This window comes from Mesocricetus auratus, unplaced genomic scaffold, assembly GCF_017639785.1.
Source record: "Mesocricetus auratus isolate SY011 unplaced genomic scaffold, BCM_Maur_2.0 Super-Scaffold_6723, whole genome shotgun sequence".
In the NCBI taxonomy this organism is placed as follows: Eukaryota; Metazoa; Chordata; class Mammalia; order Rodentia; family Cricetidae; genus Mesocricetus; species Mesocricetus auratus.
In genome coordinates, this window is record NW_024429183.1 from 3,827,137 (window position 1) to 3,846,575 (window position 19,439).

At 51.9% G+C, this 19,439-nt stretch overlaps 1 protein-coding gene across 2 annotated transcripts in view; it reads right to left on the minus strand.

The window, feature by feature from the left end:
- The window catches only part of Crispld2 (cysteine rich secretory protein LCCL domain containing 2), a 54,914-nt gene that overhangs the window by 18,815 nt on the left and 16,660 nt on the right, over nt 1-19,439 (minus strand). For both annotated transcript variants that reach the window (XM_005073196.4, XM_040735929.1), the window contains exons 3-13: nt 18,572-18,690; nt 16,784-16,916; nt 16,315-16,430; nt 13,481-13,581; nt 8,406-8,534; nt 6,988-7,048; nt 4,129-4,195; nt 3,622-3,752; nt 2,514-2,557; nt 1,680-1,752; nt 51-126 (exon numbers count right to left, since the gene is read on the minus strand). In XM_005073196.4, the coding sequence (XP_005073253.1) occupies nt 51-126; nt 1,680-1,752; nt 2,514-2,557; nt 3,622-3,752; nt 4,129-4,195; nt 6,988-7,048; nt 8,406-8,534; nt 13,481-13,581; nt 16,315-16,430; nt 16,784-16,916; nt 18,572-18,690 (1,050 nt within the window). The remainder of the gene's footprint in view (nt 1-50; nt 127-1,679; nt 1,753-2,513; nt 2,558-3,621; nt 3,753-4,128; nt 4,196-6,987; nt 7,049-8,405; nt 8,535-13,480; nt 13,582-16,314; nt 16,431-16,783; nt 16,917-18,571; nt 18,691-19,439) is intronic.

Consider the following 19,439-nt stretch of genomic DNA (forward strand, 5'->3'; position numbering starts at 1 on the left):
CTTGGGACTGGGTTTCTGAGGTGGCCACCGAGGAAGGCGGCCCTACTCACGTCAGCATAGATGTTGGTTCCAAACACAGGGGCCCAATAGGACGGCTCTTCTCCACAGCGAGCAGGACACTGGACCCTGGAAACGGGAAGCAATTGCAGGAAGTGGCGATCAGCAGGAGATGGCGTCCTGCACTTACTCCTTGTCTGAGTTTTCAGATTCACACTCTTTAAATGAGGAAACATAACTATATAACATCTTGCTCTGTCTTCATCATATTTTCATTTGGGCTGTGTGTGTGTGTGTGTGTGTGTGTGTGTGTGTGTGTGTGTGTGTGTGTGTGTGAACCCAAACATGACATGGCATATGTGTAGAGGTCGGAGGACAACCTGCACACCTCTGTTCTGTCACCATGTGAGTCCTGGGGATTGAACTCAGGTTATCAGGCTTGGCAACAAGTACCTTCACCCACTGAGCCATCTTGCTAGTCTCCAGCTTGCTCTTTAAAAAAGACAACACAGAGCTGGGAGTCATACCTCAGGGGTGGAGCATTTCCTGTAATATACAGGGCCCAGGGTCAAGCCCAGCACTGACAGAACGAAAGTGGACAATTGTCCCCAGGGTGGCCGTGGTACACACATCCTTGTCTTTAACCATGCATGTATAACTTTAAAATCCCACAGAAAAAGTCACAGAGAAACAAAGCAGAGGAATAAGGCCTCAGGAGAGGCGTGTTGGGCTGTGGGATTACACCTTCCTTCCCTGGGTGTTGGTGGGGTGTGCTGTGAGTGCGGAACATAGATTGTTATCAATACAGTTTTTAAGGCCACTTCCCTGTGTAAGGAGGAAGGGTGGAGGGCCCTCACCTCAGTGACTCAGAATATTCCAAGAAGAGCACAGGTAACTTGAGGAAGGAAGGGTTAGATTACCACCGCACTGGTGGCCTCAGCCCAACTGATGGCCCCAGGGATGAAGAGGGTTCCTCAGACTGGAAATGGGTAGGCCCAGGTGGCTGGCAAACCCCATGCCAGGAAGAAAAGCATTAGCTTTGCCTAAGAAAAGGCCTTTTGTGTCTGTCTGGAACAGTTTACCCCAGGCAGAGCCCAGGGACCATGAAGCCAAGATGGCGGCTGAAAGCACCTGGCCCAAAGACAGGCAGGATGCTTGGCAGGAAAGAAGCCAATCAGCCGGGTTGAGGCAGCTCCTGAAGAGGAAGGGAAGGACCAGACAGGGAAATTGTGTGTGTGTGTGTGTGTGTGTGTGTGTGTGTGTGTGTGTGTGTGTGTGTGTGTGCTTGTCTGTGTGTCTGTGTGTCTGTGTCTGTGTCGCCTTCCAATGGGCTTTAGAGAATGGGTCTCCGGGACAAGGAGAGCCCTCTCTGGTGAGTCAAGCTCAGCTGGACACAGCGGCTGTTCTGTTCACCAAAGCTGCGGTAGGGAAGTGCCCATGCTGAAAGCTCTTCCCACTGAGGCTCTGGTACTGTGGGGCCCCAGGCAATCATGATCTTAACCTGCCACCCATGAGGAGTAGGGGGACTAGGCTGGGAGTTAGGTATCTCCAGCTTACATAACAGATGACTTCTGGGTACAGCCCAGCACAGAGCCTTCTAAGCATGCCTGGCATGGACAGAGCCATACCACAGGTAGCCCTGCGGGAAGACAGCCTAGGAGAGAGGCCTCAGTCCCTCTTACCTCGGACAGTGGGTGGCCGGCTTCTCAAAGGGGCAGAGCTGTGCAACTGTGATGTAGCAGTCCACACTCTTCTCTGAGAACAGGAGACAACATGTCAGGTCATGACTCATGGGTCAACAGAACGGAGGCAGCGCCACAGCCCGGCGTGTCTGCAGGTGCGTACATCTCCCTTGACCTCTCCATGAGAGTCTCATGCTTGCCATCTGAACACTGACGCTTGCTTTTGAAACATGTCCCCTGCTCTGCCATCTTTGACCATCCCAGGTGTGATTTTGTGTTTACACATGGAGAAGCCGGATGATCCTAGTGACCACGATGGCCCAATCGCTAGATCCTGCTTCAGTTTCTCATCTCCCAGGCATCTACCCTTTCCAGGACGGTGATTCCACCCATGGAGGCCTTTCAACAGCAGACCTGACACTGACCATGTCTATGGTATTCAGATGGCAGCCATGTCCCCGTGTCTCTGGTCATTTACAACCAGAGATATGCTTAGAAACTACTGAGAGAGTGGGAGGTGGTGGAGGCAGAGGCAGGCGAATCTCTGAGTTCGAGACCAGCCTGGCCTACAGAGTGAGTTCCAGGAAAGCTAGGGCTACACAGAGAAACCCTGTCTCAGAAAACAAAAAAAAAAAGAAAAAGAAGAAAGGAAGGAAGGAAGGAAGGAAGGAAGGAAGGAAGGAAGGAAGGAAGGAAGGAAGGAGAAAAACCTGATGGCATTTCTTGGGAACAATGGCCACAGGCTGCAATGATAACTGCAAAGAAAGGGAGATTTCCTGGGAAATCCCAGAGCTCCATGCATCACTCTACTCCCTCGGGGCCTGGCTTGCTTACCTCTCACTTTTGACACCGTGAAGGAGCTAGAAGGCTTGTATTTGCTGGAAAGGAAAACAGGAGTCAGTGAATACTGAGTCATCCTAACAGCCCACATGCTTCACACTGCCCTGCCTGAAGCATGGAAACCTGAAAAGCTTAGACTATTCTAGAGTGGGACTGCATAAACTTTTGTCACCAAGGACTCTTCTGGCAGCCTGAGGAAGCCTCCAGAATCGACCCCCCCCCTTTTTTTTTTTTTTGATTTTTCAAGACAGGGTTTCTCTGTATAGCCCTGGCTGTTTCTGGCACTGGCTCTGTAGACCAGGCTGGCCTCGAACTCACAGAGATCCTCCTGCCTCTTCCTCCCAAGTGCTAGGATTAAAGGTGTGCACCACCACTGCCCAGCCAGAACCTTTCTTAGAATAATACTTTTTTTTCTGGTTTCTTGATATATGTTCCAGCAGGGTTGGAACTCACTGTAGCGTGGGCTAGCCTCAGATTGATGGTGATCCTGCCTCAGACAGAAAAAATGTTTTCACATGCATAAGATGAAGCAGGGCCAGGGATCAGAGGGTTAGAGGAAGTAAGATCCAGAACATAACCAGGTCGCCCAACCCTTGGAGACCTCAGACTGGATCGGCTGGGGGCCCACAGGGGTTCGCTGTGCCACGTGGGTCGTCTTTTGTTTTCCTGTTTCCTTAGATGCTTCTCGGAGTCTCAATAATATGTGGGGTGGGGAATGTATGCTTGAGTGTGCACATGCAAGTGTGTACACATGTGTATGAAGACCAGAGATCAGCCTCAGGCACCATCCACATTTTGGGGGAGGGGTGGGGTGGGACAGGACCTCTTGCTTGCCTGGAATTCAGCAGGTAGGCTAGGCTGCCAATGAGCTCTGGGGGCCCTCCTGTCTCTGCCTCCCCAGTGCCAGCATCACAAGTACATGCCCCATACATGGCTCAAATTTAGGTCCTTGTATTCAATGGCAAGCACTTTACCAACCGTGCCATCTCCCCAGCCCTCAAAGCCGCTTTTACAATAGAAGAACACCGTCAGGACACACACACACACACACACACACACACACACACACACACACACACACACACACACACACGACAGGTACCTCAGGGACTCCACGCCATTTTTTTGAGATTTGACAAAGAAGGGTACCATCCCGTTCCTGGTGACATCCACCAGGCCACCTTGATCATCAATGACGCCGTAGTGGACAGCAGCCCGGCATATGCTGGAAGACTACAGGGCACAAAAGAGACCACGCATGTACAGAGTTCCTCTCCCAGAACCATCTGAGGCACTTGTCCCTGGCCAACCAAAAGCCAGAAAGTTGAACCAAAACACACCCCACCTGTCCCTGAGTGGCTTAAGAGGTCATCCTAGCTGCTTAAGCCCTTTTAGCCAAGCATGTTGACCCCAATCCCACAGTGACATTCAGTCCTGGTTCCTAGAATCAGCTTCAGCAGCTTTTGAGCCATTAGTCCCTGTGGATCAGTCCATTCCAACATTCCAGGTTGAGACAGGACAGAACACCCATCTCTATGACTCTCATTTGCTTTAAGCTACCTGGTGGAGTTCCCCACATGCCAGGTACAGAAATGCTGGCAATACTCACACTTTCATAAAACAGAGAGCCAAAAACCTTCGCCTTGTTGCTCAGGCAGCCTGCAGGGCACTGGTACCTGATGGGTAAATAAAGCAAAGCTCATTGGTGAGATCACCCAGTGATGTTGCCATGTTTCCTCACTAGCTTTCTTGTTGAATTCAGAAATGTCACCGATGGACCCCACTGCTATGAACAATCGTGTGTGTTTCTGTGTGTATGTGTGAGTGCCTGCAGATGTCAGAAGAGCTGGTTAGAGCACTTTGAGAGGAAGTTAAAAGTGTTTGTAAGTAATCAGTGTGAGTGCTAGGATTCAAACCCTGGTCTCCATGTAGAGCAGCCATTCTTTACTGCTGAGCCATCTCTCTAGCCCATTTGTTTTGACACTGAGTCTTAATTTGTGGCCCAGGCTGGCTTGGAACTCATTGTCCTCAAATAGGAGATGATCCTCCTGCCTTTGCTCCTCAGCCTTAGTGTGATAGGTGTACACTGTGTGTGTGTGTGTGTGTGTGTGTGTGTGTGTGTGTGTGTGTGTACATACATGGTACATGAGAATAGTAGCCAAAGGTCAATGTTGGATATCTTCCTTGATCCTTCTCCACCTTACTTTTTGAGAGAAGTTTCTCTTTAAACCTTGGGCTCACCAGTTAGGTGGGCAGACTAGCTGGTAAATCCTTGGGGAATCCCCCGTCTGTGCTTCCTCCCTCCAGCCCTGTGTTTACAGACCCACACCCAGCTTTTTCATGGATGCTAAACTCTGGTTCTCACACATGCACAACAAGCCTTCACCTGTGTTGAGCCATCTCCTGAGCCCAAGGTTTGTTGCTGCTTAATGAGGTAAAGAGAACAATGAGGCCCCTGTTCACCACAGACCAAAAACTAACTTATAGGAAAACCTTCAAGTTCATGTTCACAGACCCTCCAACTTCCCTTGTAAATACGGCATGCCCAGTAAAAAGCAAGTTCTCGGGGTGGTGGTGCTGCACACCTTTGATCTCAGCACTGGGGAGGCAGGGACAGGTGGATCTCTGTGAGTTCGAGGCCAGCCTGGTGTACAGAATGAGTTCCAGGACACTACACAGTGAAGCCCTGTCTTGAAAAACAAAAACAAACAACAACAACAAAGTCAGCAACTGCACTTCAAGTATACTGGGACTTATAAGGACCAGACAGAAGGCAGCAGGTGACAGAGGCACAGCCAAACGTAACTTTGTATCACCATATGTCAGTTTGTTACATAGCTACTAAAAAATGAAGTGTCTGAGGAATACTGGTGAACTCTCAAGAATGACCAATGAACTCATGAGCAGGACTGGCCTCAGCTACATGGATAAAGGGGGGGGCATGCCAAGCTGAGGGGGTGTGGAATATGCTTGGTTTAGGGTTTTTTTCTTTAAGGATTATTGTTTTCTGAATTATACAATGAATTAAGATACCTTTTAAATCAGCATGGGCAGGTTGTGGGGAAGCCTGGTGGATGTTACTTCTACAGTGAGGCTAGGCTGCCATTGTTTGTGGTACTTTGGCTGACTGGAGGCCTCTGGAGCCTCTGTAGACAGACCCTCAACTTCTTCCTGTCCAAGGAATGTCATCTCACCTGCTGAGCTTAGACGACTCCACAGCTCTCATGAGATGTGGTCCAGGAGTACCTGCTCGCTACCCAGTTTACCCAGTGCAGTTGGGGAACGCTGCCTTGGGTTTGGGTGTGGACATTCCACCACATCTGGCTTCTGTCACCAAATACTCAGTGGTTTCCTCCCACAGAACAGTACGGCAGAGGCTTCCATCGCTGAGCAGGGCACCCAATGGGTGTGCCCCTGAGACAGCCATATCCTGGCTACTGTTTCATGACCCTCCTTGTGTGAGTGAAGGACTCTCCCACAGAATGGACTCCAGGTCCATTGGGTCATACAGAGAGCCGCTCTCTTCTGGTGGGTGATTCAAATAGCTCCTCTCAGTTCTTGACAGACTCAGATTGTACCAGAACCCCGGGAAGAGGCCTTAGGTAACACTCTGTCAACACTCCTTAAGTGACACTCTCTCAACACTCCACTACCTGAGGCTAACACTCCTCAGGGAATAGGTCTCATGTTCTGCCTAGGGAGGGAATCCTGCTACACCCTTAGAGACTGCAGCTGCTGGCTAAACCTCAGGGAGCTTGAAGCCAGTACCAAAAGCAAGAGTCACACTAAGGGGTCAGCTACAAACTGAAGTTAGTGCTGGTTTGCCAGCCCCCATCTGGGTTGAGAAACACTGGTTACAATTGGAGGTTTCCTGTCTACTACTCCCATAATGCACTTCATGGGGGGAACCCCCACCCCCTGCAGGGTATAGCCATCTCTGGACCAGAGACAAAGCACTTAGCAGTAATGTGTGCCCAGCAGGATTATTTTAGGATGCTATTCCCAGTTTTGGTTGTCTCCACTGGCATTTGATAGAGATCAAGGACTTGGAGATCACCCCAAATTCCTTAACATACAGGGTATCCCACCTCAATGTCTCATGTGCCCCAGGAGTGACAGTTGAGAAACTCTGATGACATGTGACAGACATAGATCATCCGTCAGTCAAGTGCTCAATCTGAGGTGGTGGTCAGGTGTGACAGTGGGTGTCAAGGTTGGAGGATGGGACAGAGGAGTGTCATGGTCAGTCTAATTAGCACATGGAGCACATGGTACAATCTTGTGTATATTGTGCTAACAGTATGAATGCCATTGGCCCACATGTTTCCAGGAGGCTCAGAGTAGGAAGCAAGCAGATCATGTGACTGACGTGTGTCTCGGGAGGGTCCCAAAGGCAGCTAGCCCAGCCCAGCCCAGCCCAGCTCAGCCCAGCCCAGCCCAGCTCAGCCCAGCCCAGCTGGGCCCTCACCTGTTACACGTGGATCCCTTGCATGTGTCCTTCATCTTGGTGTCACAGCGAACCACTTGGGCTAGGAGAGACATGGGAGAGTGGGACTATGAGAGCAGGAGGGGGAATCTGGGTTAGAAGACCCCTCCCCCATTCCAAAAGACATTATGGAATGTTCTGGAATCCATACCATAACTAGAGCAAAAGCTATACCTCCTGGCTATGGGCTTCTGTGGGAGGATTTAACAGAAGAAATAAATAGGCGTTATTTCTATTTCCTTTTTTTTTTCTTGTCATTTTTAGAGACAGGTTTTCACTACTAGCCCAGGCTGGCCTCAAACCTGAAATCCCCCTGCCTCAGCCTCCAGTATGCGGGGATGATGACAGGCCTCCATCACTACATCCAGCTCCAAAGGCAGCTGTGACCTTATACAAGTTATTTCCCACTGAGATCCAACTACTACCCTTAGTCAGGTTCCTATGAACACTAAATAAAAATCATGTGACCATGAAGGTTGCCTGATAAACACTCAGTCCATAGCCCAATCTTTCTCTGAGAAGGTGAGGTTTACAAAGGGTGGGATATATAAGGGGCATGACTTGTGGGAGGTGGAGTATACACAGGGTGGGATTTATACAAGGGCTAGATTCGCAGGTGTACTCATAAGCCACAGGGCTTGCAAGAGCCCTCATTCCAGCCTGGACACAAGGATCAGGGGATTAGAAGCAATTCACAGTTATCAAAGTGCAGGGAGCCATCCAGTGACTCTGGTGGTTCACTCATTCCCCTGCAAGCCATCTCTGCAGTCAGCTGTCATGGGTGTGGTCACCCCCTTGCATGGATGAGCCTATGGAGCCTTAAAGAGAAAGGAACTGAACTTAGAGGCAGAACCTGGGAAAGGATGATTGGACCAGCCCAGCCTAGATGTACACACTAATTCCTGAGTGACTAGTACATCCCAGAGAAGCCCAACTCCATCCCAGATCCCCCTTGAAAGACTCAGGGAGAATCTAACATTAAACTATCTGCCGTGGGGTGGGGTGTGTAGCTCAGTGAGTACAGCGTTTGCCTAGCAGGCAGGAAGCCCTGGGTTACGTCCTAGGTACCACATACACTAGGTGTGGTGGGTGGAGAAGCAGAAGGATGAGGGATTCAAGGTCATCCTTGGCTACACACCACGTTCAAGAGCAGCCTGGGCTCCATGAGACTCTGCCTTCAAACAAGCAAACAACATCCTGCCTGGATGAAGCAGCCTCCTGTCAGACTTGCTTCCATGACTTAAAAGTATCATTTTCAAATAAGAATTGATGTTGCACCCCAGCCAGCTCCCCCCGCACTCTCCCTATTACCGGGTACCCAGCTCCCCTTCTCCGCTAGCCCCTATCGAAGGTGGCTGGGAGTGGGGCAGGTATCCCTGAAGCTGGGGACATCAACTCACTCATGAAGTTGATGGCTGGGGTCTTCTTGGGCTTCGAGGGTCTGACCACCCTGGGCTGAACCTTGGGAGCAGGGGGTGACTCCACCTCGTTCATTTCATCCACCTCCGGTTTCTGACTGTAGGGCTCCTCTAACGGTGGTAAGGGAAAGAAAGAGAACACGCTGTGTTCAACCACAATGCTCTTTGGTTTTGTTTTGTCGTTAAGGCTGGATTTCACTGTGTAGACCAGGCCGGCCTCAAACTCATAGAGATCTGCTTGCCTCTGCCTCCCACGTGCTAGGATTAAAGGTGTGTGCCACCCGAGCCACCTCTAAAACGCTCTTTGGAAAAAGCACCCTGCAGACTAAGCTCTGAGATTTGGCTTCCCAACTAGAGAGAGGAGGTTACGCTGGGGAGAGGCCTGCCCAGGTGGAATTCTACCAGCCCTGCGGGAATGGAAGGTCAGCTCATTTCCATGTTTACTTTGGACCTCGAGAGAAGGAGCCTTGGGTGGGGGTGGAGTGCAGCATGCACACCTGGGTGTCAGAATGGTCTCTTGTCTCACCTCCTCTTCCACACGATCACCTGCGCCCGTCCCTAACCATAGCCTCAAAGCTGTAACTCTCTCTCCAAGGTGCCTCTGATTTCTGGTTTTGTTGGGGACACAGGGACTGAGACTCGAGTCACGCTTCTACCCCTAGTGACAAGGACCACTGGCCTGGCTCAAGCCATGGCTCAGCAATGGATATTTACTGTCTTAACACTGGCCCTGGCTAGACACAGTGGCTCATGCTTGTAATCTCAGCATGCAGGAGGCTAAAACAGGAGGATTGCTTCAAATTCAAGGCTGGCCTGGCTATGAAGTGAGTAACATGACAATCTCACATTGTGAGATGCCCTAGTTGGCTTTCTATCCATGTGATAAATACCATGACCGAACATAACTTGGGGAGGAGAGGGTTTGTTTGGCTTACAGATTATAATTCGGTGAGGGAAGCCAACGCGAGGACCTGGAGGTAGGAGCTGATGCAGGGGCCAGGGAGGGAGCTGCTGACTGTCTTGCTCTGCCTGGCTTGCTCAGCCTGCTTCCTTATATATAACCAAAGACCACCTGTTGAGGGGTGGTACCACCCACAGCAGGCTGGACCCTCCCACACCAATCACTAATCTAGAAAAATGACAACAACAACAACAACAACAACAAAAAACCCAAAAACCAAAACAAAACAAAAACCCCTAACCACTACACACCATGTTAAAAGGCAGGACATGTGGCACAGCCCTGCAACCTTCCCATTAGGGTTGAGGCAGAATTGTGAGCTCAAAGCAGCCTGGACTACATAACAAGATCCTGTCTCAAAAAGCATTAGACCAAGCCGGGCTTTGGTGGCTCAAACCTTTAATCCCAGCACTCGGGAGGCAGAGGCAGGCAGATCTCTGTGAGTTCGAGGCCAGCCTGGTCTACAGAGTGAGTTCCAGGACAGCCTCCAAAACAATACAGAGAAGCCCTGTCTCGAAAAAACAAACAAACAAAAAGCATTAGACCTGGTACATGGAACTACCAGAAGCCCCAGCTCCTGGTTAAAAAGATTACAGCTTGCTCAGTGTCAATCTTTTTCCACCCCAGGGCATCATATTCCACTCCTCCATTTCCATGCCCCCCCACTCCCCACCCCTGCCTCAACCCTGTTTCAAAGCATTTCACTTCACGCCTCTAAGCATCAGGTCACTAACCTCCATTCTCATTCAGAAGAACAACAGAAGTGGGGCTACCTAGACCCCAAACTGACCTCCAGCCAAACCAGAGCCTGAGAGCGGACTGGCCCTCCTGAGCCACCTTACCCCAGGCGGCCCCACCAAGGACCACAGTTCTCCACAAATGTCTGTATGGCAGAGCCAGGAAGCATCTTCCACACACCTCAAAGGAGAAGGTGCAGAAGCTCCCTGATGTCCAATAAACCCACTGGACACACCCTTCTTACTACCCTTTCGAAGCTCAGCCCACCCACCTTAACCTTGCTCGTTAACACTCCCAGAGGCCAGTTGGGGGGCGAGTCCCCCAGGCTGGCAGTCTCCTTCATGAGAAAACGTTATCTCCAGTGCTGAGTTGGACTATCAGTGAATGTGCTTGGACCAAGACTATTTCAAGGAGGAAGAAGGAAGCACCGCAGGCCTTCACATCCCCAAGGGCTACTGTCCACAGAGGGGCAGCCTGAGTCTTGATGTCCCCTGCCACCAAGACAGATATCCAAATGAAGGACTGATGAAATGAGGTGCCCCTGTCTTGCTAGGTGGAGCACTGGGCAGCGAGTGGGGGCTGATTCATCCCAGACTAGCCCTGGCCTGAGAGGAGAAGGGACAGGGAAGGCAGAGGAGAAAAGGCATGCACATGGCTGGCTGTGTTTTCAAATCTTCCCTACCAGGAGCCCACTGTACCCCTCAACACCCCATACACAGGATAAGCTCAACAAAATCCCAAGAGAACAAGTGACTCAAACCCCTGAGAGTCAAGGAAAAAGAACACCCACCAGCAATGTCTGAGGTTCCCAAGGCTGGAATTCCCAAAGCACAGTAGCACCAAGTCTGGGCTGAACCTCCACAGAGCCCCTGGGCTGCACAGGCAGCCTCAATGCCTGTCCCATCAATGCAGCCATTCACAACCCATTGCTGACAGCCGGGCTGTCAGGGAGTGATCTGGGTTTCTTCCATTGGCTTTAGGATCTGATGACTCAAAAGGCCAGCTTTACTGAGAGAAATCTAGTTTGGGAGAGTCTGAGGTAATACACTCTATCAAAACAAGGGTAGGCAGTCCTAGTCCCCAGACCCACACATGAAAGCAGAAAGCTGAAAAACATGCACCCAATCCCCTCTGTGAGATGTGTGACCCAAAGGGACTTAGGTACATCATAGTAACTACTCCTGTATATCCCAGGCTCTGTTCAATCCCAGGATATTCAACGCACAGTCTGCTCCAAGACAGGAGGTCTCAGGGCCCAGGGTACTGCCACCGCACAGGTCCCCCTGGCTCTGTGATTGGTAACATCTAAGCATTCATGTCCTGCGCCCAATCCTCATCTTTTGCCGTAAGAGACATGGCAACCACTTCACATATGAGGAAACTGAGGCTCAGAGGGGCAAGGGGATGTAAAAGAGGACCATCTGGGTTCACAGAGCTGAGATGTAGCTGGAAGGGAGTTGGGTACCAACCCCCCTCCCAGCCTGTTATTCCCCACAGGGAGGTACCGGATAAAATGAAACTTCTATCCTTATCCTTAAATCCTTGTGTCCCCATTATAGGTCATGGCCTTAAGGGTGCCATGGCACACCCTTATTTAGTGGCTTATGTAGATAAGCTGAGTTAGGGGAGGTTTTCTGCATGGTTAGCTAAGAAAACGACAATGTCTGCCAAGCAAAGTTGGGTGTTTTCCATCACAAATAAAGGAATAAGCACATGGGCACCGTGGGATGGGTAAGCTCGTGTCTGGGGCCTCTGTGTGCCCTGACTTCTTGAAAGAGCCCTCTGTGGAGGGGAGGGTCTGTTTATTCCCCAGCACGCAGGGCACACCTGCCCAGTGCCCTGGCGTGCACCAGCAGCTGTAATAACAAGGTAACGGAGTCCCTGAGAAGTTTGGGGGTCATGAGAACAGGTGCAGGTGCATGTCTGTTTGACATCTAGACTTCCTGAAGATGGGAACATCAGACTTGTCTCCAGATAAGAGCTATCACAGTGACTTGGCACAAGGCAGTTCATGGAACAGACTGCAGGCAAGCCCATACTCCCAGAGGTCTCAATTGTCCCTGCTTCTGTCCCACCCCTCTGGTATCGTCCCTCACATCGGCTAGCCGGAGTGGCAAAGAGCCTGGCCTTCTGTGAACTAGGACCTCTGCTATTCCACATCCCAGAGCCCCACAGACTGGCCCCGTGTCCATCTCAGGGACAGCACAAACAAGAGGGTCACTGCTGCACACCCACCCTCCCCTGCAGCAGAGCCCACCCACTCCCTACCCTGCTGTAGGTGCCACACAGAACATAATCTCAGCCACCGACATCTGCACCGCTTCTGAAACACAACTTCTGAGAGCCAGAACTATTCCAGAACCCTGAGACAGTGCTCGGTGTGAGAACGTGTGGTGTTTAGGTGGGAGGAAAATGGGTGCTTTCTAGGCAGCCCTGTGTGAGCCCACAGCCACAGACAGAAAGCAGCCTGTCCCCCAGGCAGCCTCAACAGCAGTCATCTCAAGAGGGTAAAGGACAAGGGCACCAGTGCCTACGGCTGATTGGGTGAAACTCAAACCACTTGCTTTGAGTTTCATGTTAATCCCCTGAATTCTGCTGGGTGATGATGGTGCACGCCTTTAATTCCAATACTCAGGAGGCAGAGGCAGGCAGATCTCTGTGAGTTCAAGGGCAGCCTGATCTACAAAGTGAGTTCCAGGGCAGCCAGGGCTACACAAAGAAACCCTGTCTTGAAAAACAGACAACAAACAAAACAAGCAAACAACCCAAAAAACAAAACCTTGATTTTTTTTGAGTGTAGGTTTTGTTTTGGAGAGATCCTAAGAGGTAAAATAGAGTTGCTATGTAGTCTAGGCCGATCTCAAATTTGTAGCAGTCCTCCTGCCTCAGCTACCCAACTGTTGGGATGACAGGTGTGAGCCACCCCTTCTGACTCACAACCCTCTGTCTTAAGCAGACATGCTAAGGAAGGTGAGGAAAGAGTCTGGGCCGTGTCCACTGTGGTCAGGCCAGATTCACCTGGGGAGAGGGGTATTTAAGGCCACAGACTCACCTGGGGAGAAGGGTATTTAAGGCCACAGATTCACCTGGGGGGGAGGGGTATTTAAGGCCACAGATTCACCTGGGGGAGAGGGGTATTTAAGGCCACAGATTCACCTGGGGGGAGGGGTATTTAAGGACAGCAGGGTCTGCTGGTAGCAGGGGACAAGTGCAGGGAGCAGAGGGGCACAGACCTAAGGGGCTGCAGGGTGGCTGCAGGGTGAGTCTGGAATTGAATTTCATTTCCACTTCAGCCTTCGCCCCCTGTGACCCAGTGGGCTAGAAGCCACACCAGGGCTTGGACCCTCACACCACCTACCTTGGTAGCATAGGTTGTTCCTGCAGCCACCGCCATAGCTGGGCGGGCACTCAGAGCAGGGGCGGCCATGCTTGTAGGGGGCCTCGCCAATCCAGTTTCCCCTGGAGACAAACCAGAAACACCATGAACCCCATCCTTTAGGCCCAGGGGCCCACTGGGGAACCTCAAACAGAGTCCCTGATGTTGGGAGAAGGACACCGTACTGGTATAGGAAAAGTAGCCGCCCCCCCCCCCAGTTCCAGTCAGTCCTGGGGGCTCTGGGCACAACGATGAGGCTGTCATCACTGAGCACTCTCCGAGGAATGGTTCCCTGGGTGACATATGCAGCCCCAGACCCATCTCAGTGACCTCAGACAGTGTCCTCTACCCAGAGCTATGGCTCATTAACCGTACAGTGGGCAGCCACCAGGATAATCCTTGGGCAAGGCTCTTGATAGCGTCTATAAAGCAAAGAGGGTGGTCCTTGGTCGATTTCTAGGGAAGCAGGGCTCCTTCGAAAGCCACCGAGAGACCCCCACAGACTCTTCTATGCATCCTGTGGCCCACTCCAATGGCCAAAGAGTGATGACATCATTGAGCCATGGAGGGAGGCGGGCCACACTAGGGGAGGGGTCTTGCCTCCTCTTCTGCAGTACGCCTCTCCCATAGACAAACCCGGACAGTCAGGACAACTTCTGGCCATTGGTGTGAACCCCACAGTTCTACCACTGTAAATGTTTGTGCTGGGGACACACAGTGGGGGGCACTGAGATAAACCTCAGTAGGACATCAGGCATGGACTGAAATTCCCCCCACTGTTCACTGGAGAGTTTGATGGTCTCCTCAGAAAACTGAGGTCCCACGGGGATTTGTCCTGCTCCCCAAAACCAGTTCTCCTCCGCACACTGGATCCCGTTTCCTCAATGATAGACACCTCCAGACTTTCAGGCCTATAAGGGCAGAGACCAGTGTTCACACTGGCTGGCCTCTCTAATCAGACAGCAGATAGTCAGGATCCAAACCCTCTGGCCAGCTCATGGACTGCACTCTCCTCACTCAAGAGGGCCACAAGGGCAGGAGCCACGCTCATCTTGCACCATCCCCAGCTCTTGGTCATTGTTCCCGCCCTGGTTCCACGATGGTGGCCTGACCAGCTCACAGACCGGGGATGCCTCTTGAAGGAAAAGGCCACGGGAAACACGGGATATCATACAGCAGTCCAAAGTAACTAGCAGACAAACTGACTGTGGACGGGTCTCACAGGCAATGCCTCCCTCCCTCACAATGAAGCCCAACCTCCCCGTGGCCACATTTCTATATGGGCTTTTAGGAAGGTAGTTGAGGCTAATGGAATCAGGAGAGTGGAGCCCTGCTCAGACAGGACCAGTACCCTCATGAGAGGAGTCCCAAAGTACGCCATCTGCTGTCTCTCATGGCCATGTGGGCACACAGCAGGGAGATGGGCATCTGCAAGCCAGGGGAGACCTTCCCAGCACCAATGCCTCCAGGCCTTCATTCTAGATGTCTGCCCTCCCAAACAGTACATGAGCAAGTGTCTGCCATTAGGCCCTAGCCTGTGGTGGTCACTACAGGTCCTGGGCTGGTTAAGTAGAAGATCGTGACAATACGGTTCCTTTACCAAGAAAGGGGAGAGAATAGTGCCAGGGATAGGAATCTTTTCATTTATGTTAAAAAACATTTTACATTTATTTATTGTGTGTGTGTGTGTGTGTGCATGTGAGAGTTGGTTTTCTCCTTCTACTGTATGGGTCCTGGGGACCAAATTCAGGTCATCAGCTTGGAGGCAAGCCCCTTTACCTGCTGAGCCATCTCACCAGCCCCAAGGGTTATGTTTCTGATCAGAGCCGCCAGCATTTTTTAAACATAAAGATTTAATCCAAGTTGTCCCTCACTTTCTACTGTCACTCATGTTAGGAGTTGCCTCAGGGGCCAGAGCCTGCAGGAATGTGGCTGCTCAGCTGTTGCCTCCAAAGCCCGAAAGCCACGCTCCACGGTTTCTCCAGTCTCTCTCCTCCCAACCCCACAGCTCGCAACCCCCACCTCCTCTGGCCTGCGTTATTCCTCCAGTAAATACGCATGTCAGAGAGTCCACCACAGTGCCTGTGCCCGTGCCGGGATGGCGGCCAGCATCATTGTTCAAACCGCAGGCTGCAAACGGGTAAGTGACTCTGCTCTGCACATATCTGTGCAGTGAGCCATTGGGTGAGTGACGTACTGTGACAGAGATGCTGAGGAGAGGCCGGGTGTGGCCTCTTCAGGAAGGGAAGAGAAGCTGACACAGACCAGGCAGCCTGTCGGGAGGACATGTCTTCTAGGATGCCATCGGTAGCTCCATTGCAGAGAAAACGGCACTACTCACCCCCTCCCTTATCTTTCACTCTTTGTTACCCCCCTCCTCTCTCCACTCTGCCAGACAACAGCTACTCCAAGTGGCCTTGGGAGATGACTCATAACCCAGATGGTGCAATTGTGGTCCCCTTGTCTATGATTGGTCTAATTCCGGCCAAGAACATTTTGTGGAGAGATATCAAAGGAGACAAGCCGTTCCTCATTTCTACTATGGGAAGCAGAATCATATAGGAAGACACAGTGCTAGAACTCTGCAGCCATTTTGAGGCCATGAGGACCTTAAGAAGGTTCCAAGTCCTTGCTGATTCTCCAAGCCATTTGCTCATCTAGAAGCAGTGATTTCTAGACTCTGTTAGTGAGGTAACTTAAACTTCACTCTTGAGACCAACTTTAGCTAGTGCCACCACCTGCAGCACCCCCTCCCGTCCCCGTGGCAAACAAGTGCACCCCAGCCAGCTTGCATGACCAAGACAGTGCCCTCTTACTTGGGAGAATAGTTGCAGACAAGATACACGGCGTTCTCCCAAATGTCTCCCCAGACGTTCATGCTCCGACAGGTGTGTACAGCACAGCCAACCTTGTTGGTGGTGGCCCAGACCATCTGAAAAGACATCACTGTGATACTACAGCTCAGGGGCAGGGCTCCCCAGGGCAACTCTGGCATATAGGGCACAGGAGAAGGGCAACCCACAGGGAGAGTGCCTTTTAAAACAAGCTATGTGCACACAATAGTGAAAACCCTCAGCCATGTAAATTGCCATAGAGGTTTCCAGAGCATACTCCAAGTTTCTCATCCTGTAAACTCATCCGTAGCAAGAAACAGGACCCAACCAGTGTGCTCTGAGAAGCACCGAGTTAGGGCAAAGGCCTCCGGTAGTAAGCACTCCAGCATTCACATTTGCAAACACACTCCCCAGGTCTGAGGCACAGGCTACGTGCCTCACCCCGAATTACCTGTGTGTAGTGGGTGCACATAGCCCCTGAGCAGCGCTCTGGGCACCACGGATTGCACTCGTGGGGGTAGGGGTAGGTGTAGTCCTTCACCTCGTCGTACCAGGACTGTACATGGAACCCAGGAGAGCGGTACCTGGAGGGACAGAAGTGGTGGGTGGTCCACAGATCAGGACCCAGGCTCCCAATCCTGCCAGCACCTGCCTGAAACTTCCCCATCTTGGGTGGCCTCCAAGCCACCTGTGTGTGCTGGAGAGATTTACATCTGTTAGCTTAGTTATGTATTCATTTTCATGCACAACAGGTGAAATACAAGCAACTCAAGAACCCAAGATTTCAGACGCACTGCAGCCAAGACCACCATGATGTAAGATGAGAGTGTGTGCAGGGCAGGTGAGGGGCTGCAGTCCTGTCATCTCAGCTACTGAGGAGGTTAAAGTAGGAGGATGTCAAGTTCAAAGTCAGCCTGAGCTACAGAGGGAGCTCACTGGGCAATTTCAGTGAGAACTTGACTCAGAAAGTGAGAAAAGGGGGGGGGGGATGTGGCTCAGCAACAGTGATTACATGTGGGAGGCTCCCGAGGGGTGGGGGAAGAGAAAAAAGGAGGGAGGGAAGAAGGGAATGAGCAAGAAGGGGAAGGAGGGAGGGAGGGGGAGGGAGGGAGGAGGGAGGGAGGGGGGGGAAGGAGGACAGAAACAGGGTTGGTCAGCACCAAGCAGGGGAGTTTTGCAAGGAGACAGGGAGGAGGGGGGCAGACATGCATATAGGTTCCCTTGAAGCTGATGTAAAGGCCAGCAGACATAAAGTAAATGGTGGAAGAATGACACACAGCGAGGACACTGTGAGGCCATTTACCGGGGGCCACTGCCCCAGGCCTTGAGCTCAAGATTCTCCTGCCTCCTCTTCCTGAGCCCTGGAATTCCAGGTGTGAGCCACTGTGCACTCACTCTTCTGTTCTGTCTCATTCAGGAAGAAAAACAGTAACTCCTCTGCGAACCCACAGTCCCTTGGTCACCAGCGAGTGTAAACAGTGGTTCGTAGAGAATGACCGTTTGTGACAGCATTGTGGTCAGTCAAGCAGTTTGAGGTCTTGTAACAATTACTGCCCGGGCCAGGCACCAGCAGCTGCGGTCAGCAAGTCCCCAGGACACGGCCTCCCACCCTGGTCAGCCCCTTGGCGGCACATGCCATGAAGGGCTAGGGCAGAAGGGAGCCTGCCTGTCACTCCTAGGAACACTGTGCCATGCTAGTACGCCTTAGCGGAGGAGACCTACCCATCAAGAATGGGACGTCTGAGCCTCTGATCCCATCACCATCCCAGGGCCCCTGGAGGGATGACAGGAGAGCCTCAGGATAGAGCCAAGCTCCGAGTCAAAGCCATGGGGACAGAAATGTTGTATGTGAGTCTGTCAGATGGACAAGCCATTCTTGCACAAGGAGACACCATGAATCTAGAGGGAAGCAGGCTGATAGAAGGAAACGGGTACCATCCAGGGTGGCAGTCTGGGCTGCAGTTGAAATTTTGTAAAAATGCATTGCTCTCTGGCCAAGCAGTAGGCCATGAACGAAGAGCTGAGCCCATCAGAGCTGCAGGCTGCCTCATCAGGTGGTTTGTCTGTTTATGGTGCTGGGGACAGAACCCAGAGCCTTGAGCCTTCCAGGCAAGTACTCAACCACACCACATCTTGACAACACATACGAATGCCAAGCTGTCCGTGCCAGCTGCCCTGCAGCCGCCAGATCACACTCAAGTGGGAGGAGGCTGCATTTTTGGGTGCTGGCTACTCTTACCTGCCCCAGTGCACAGCCAGGTTCTGCCCGATGGACACCAACAGGCTGGCGGGCCCATGCTCCCACAGGCACTCCTGTGCCCATGCTGCCGCAGACCTCTCCAGCTCCTCATCCCAAGTCTGCAGGGGAGAGAGACGGCACAGACATCAGGAGGGCCAGGCAGAAACCCCAGCCTCAGAGCTGTCAGAGCTCTCTTGGCCCTCTAACAGATGCCTGTGAGTCCAGCTTCTCTCAGTCTGTGATCACCCTTGGCCATCCTCAGGAGCTGAGAGCCCACCACATTCTCCGCGCTAGTCCTGGATGCATCCAAGTCTCTCCTTGTATTCCTGCCACAGTCCTGGAGAGTGCCCGTCTTACGTCGTTTTACAGAAAAGACAGCTGAGGCTGTGAGAAGCCAGGTCATTGGGCCACAGTCACACACACAGCTAGTCTAGAGCCAGGCTCTGGCTGCAGGTTTTTGGGACTCACTGAGTACACCTGACTCTCCAGGAGCACCATGACATGTTGACAAAAAAACAGAAATCCAAACACCACACAGCTCCTCAGAGGCACCCCACTTGCTTCCGTTTTAGGGAACAAGATGTGGTAAGGCTCCACCATTCTGTTCCTCACACCCTTACCTGTTCACTCTTCCTACTCCTACTTGTGACCGCCTCAGCTTCAGCCACTGCCTTGAGTCCCGCATTGGCCTTTGGGTTCACTCCACCTCCTGCTCTACTCAGCTTCTCTCAGTGTTACCTCAGCCTCTAGAAGCCCGCTGGAGCGGGTGGGGTGCTCCTCTGGTCAGCAGCCCCAGGAGGACGAGCCCTTCCTCTGTACACGCGTACAGCATAGGTGCAATAACTCCACAGAAAAGCCCCAGTTAGCT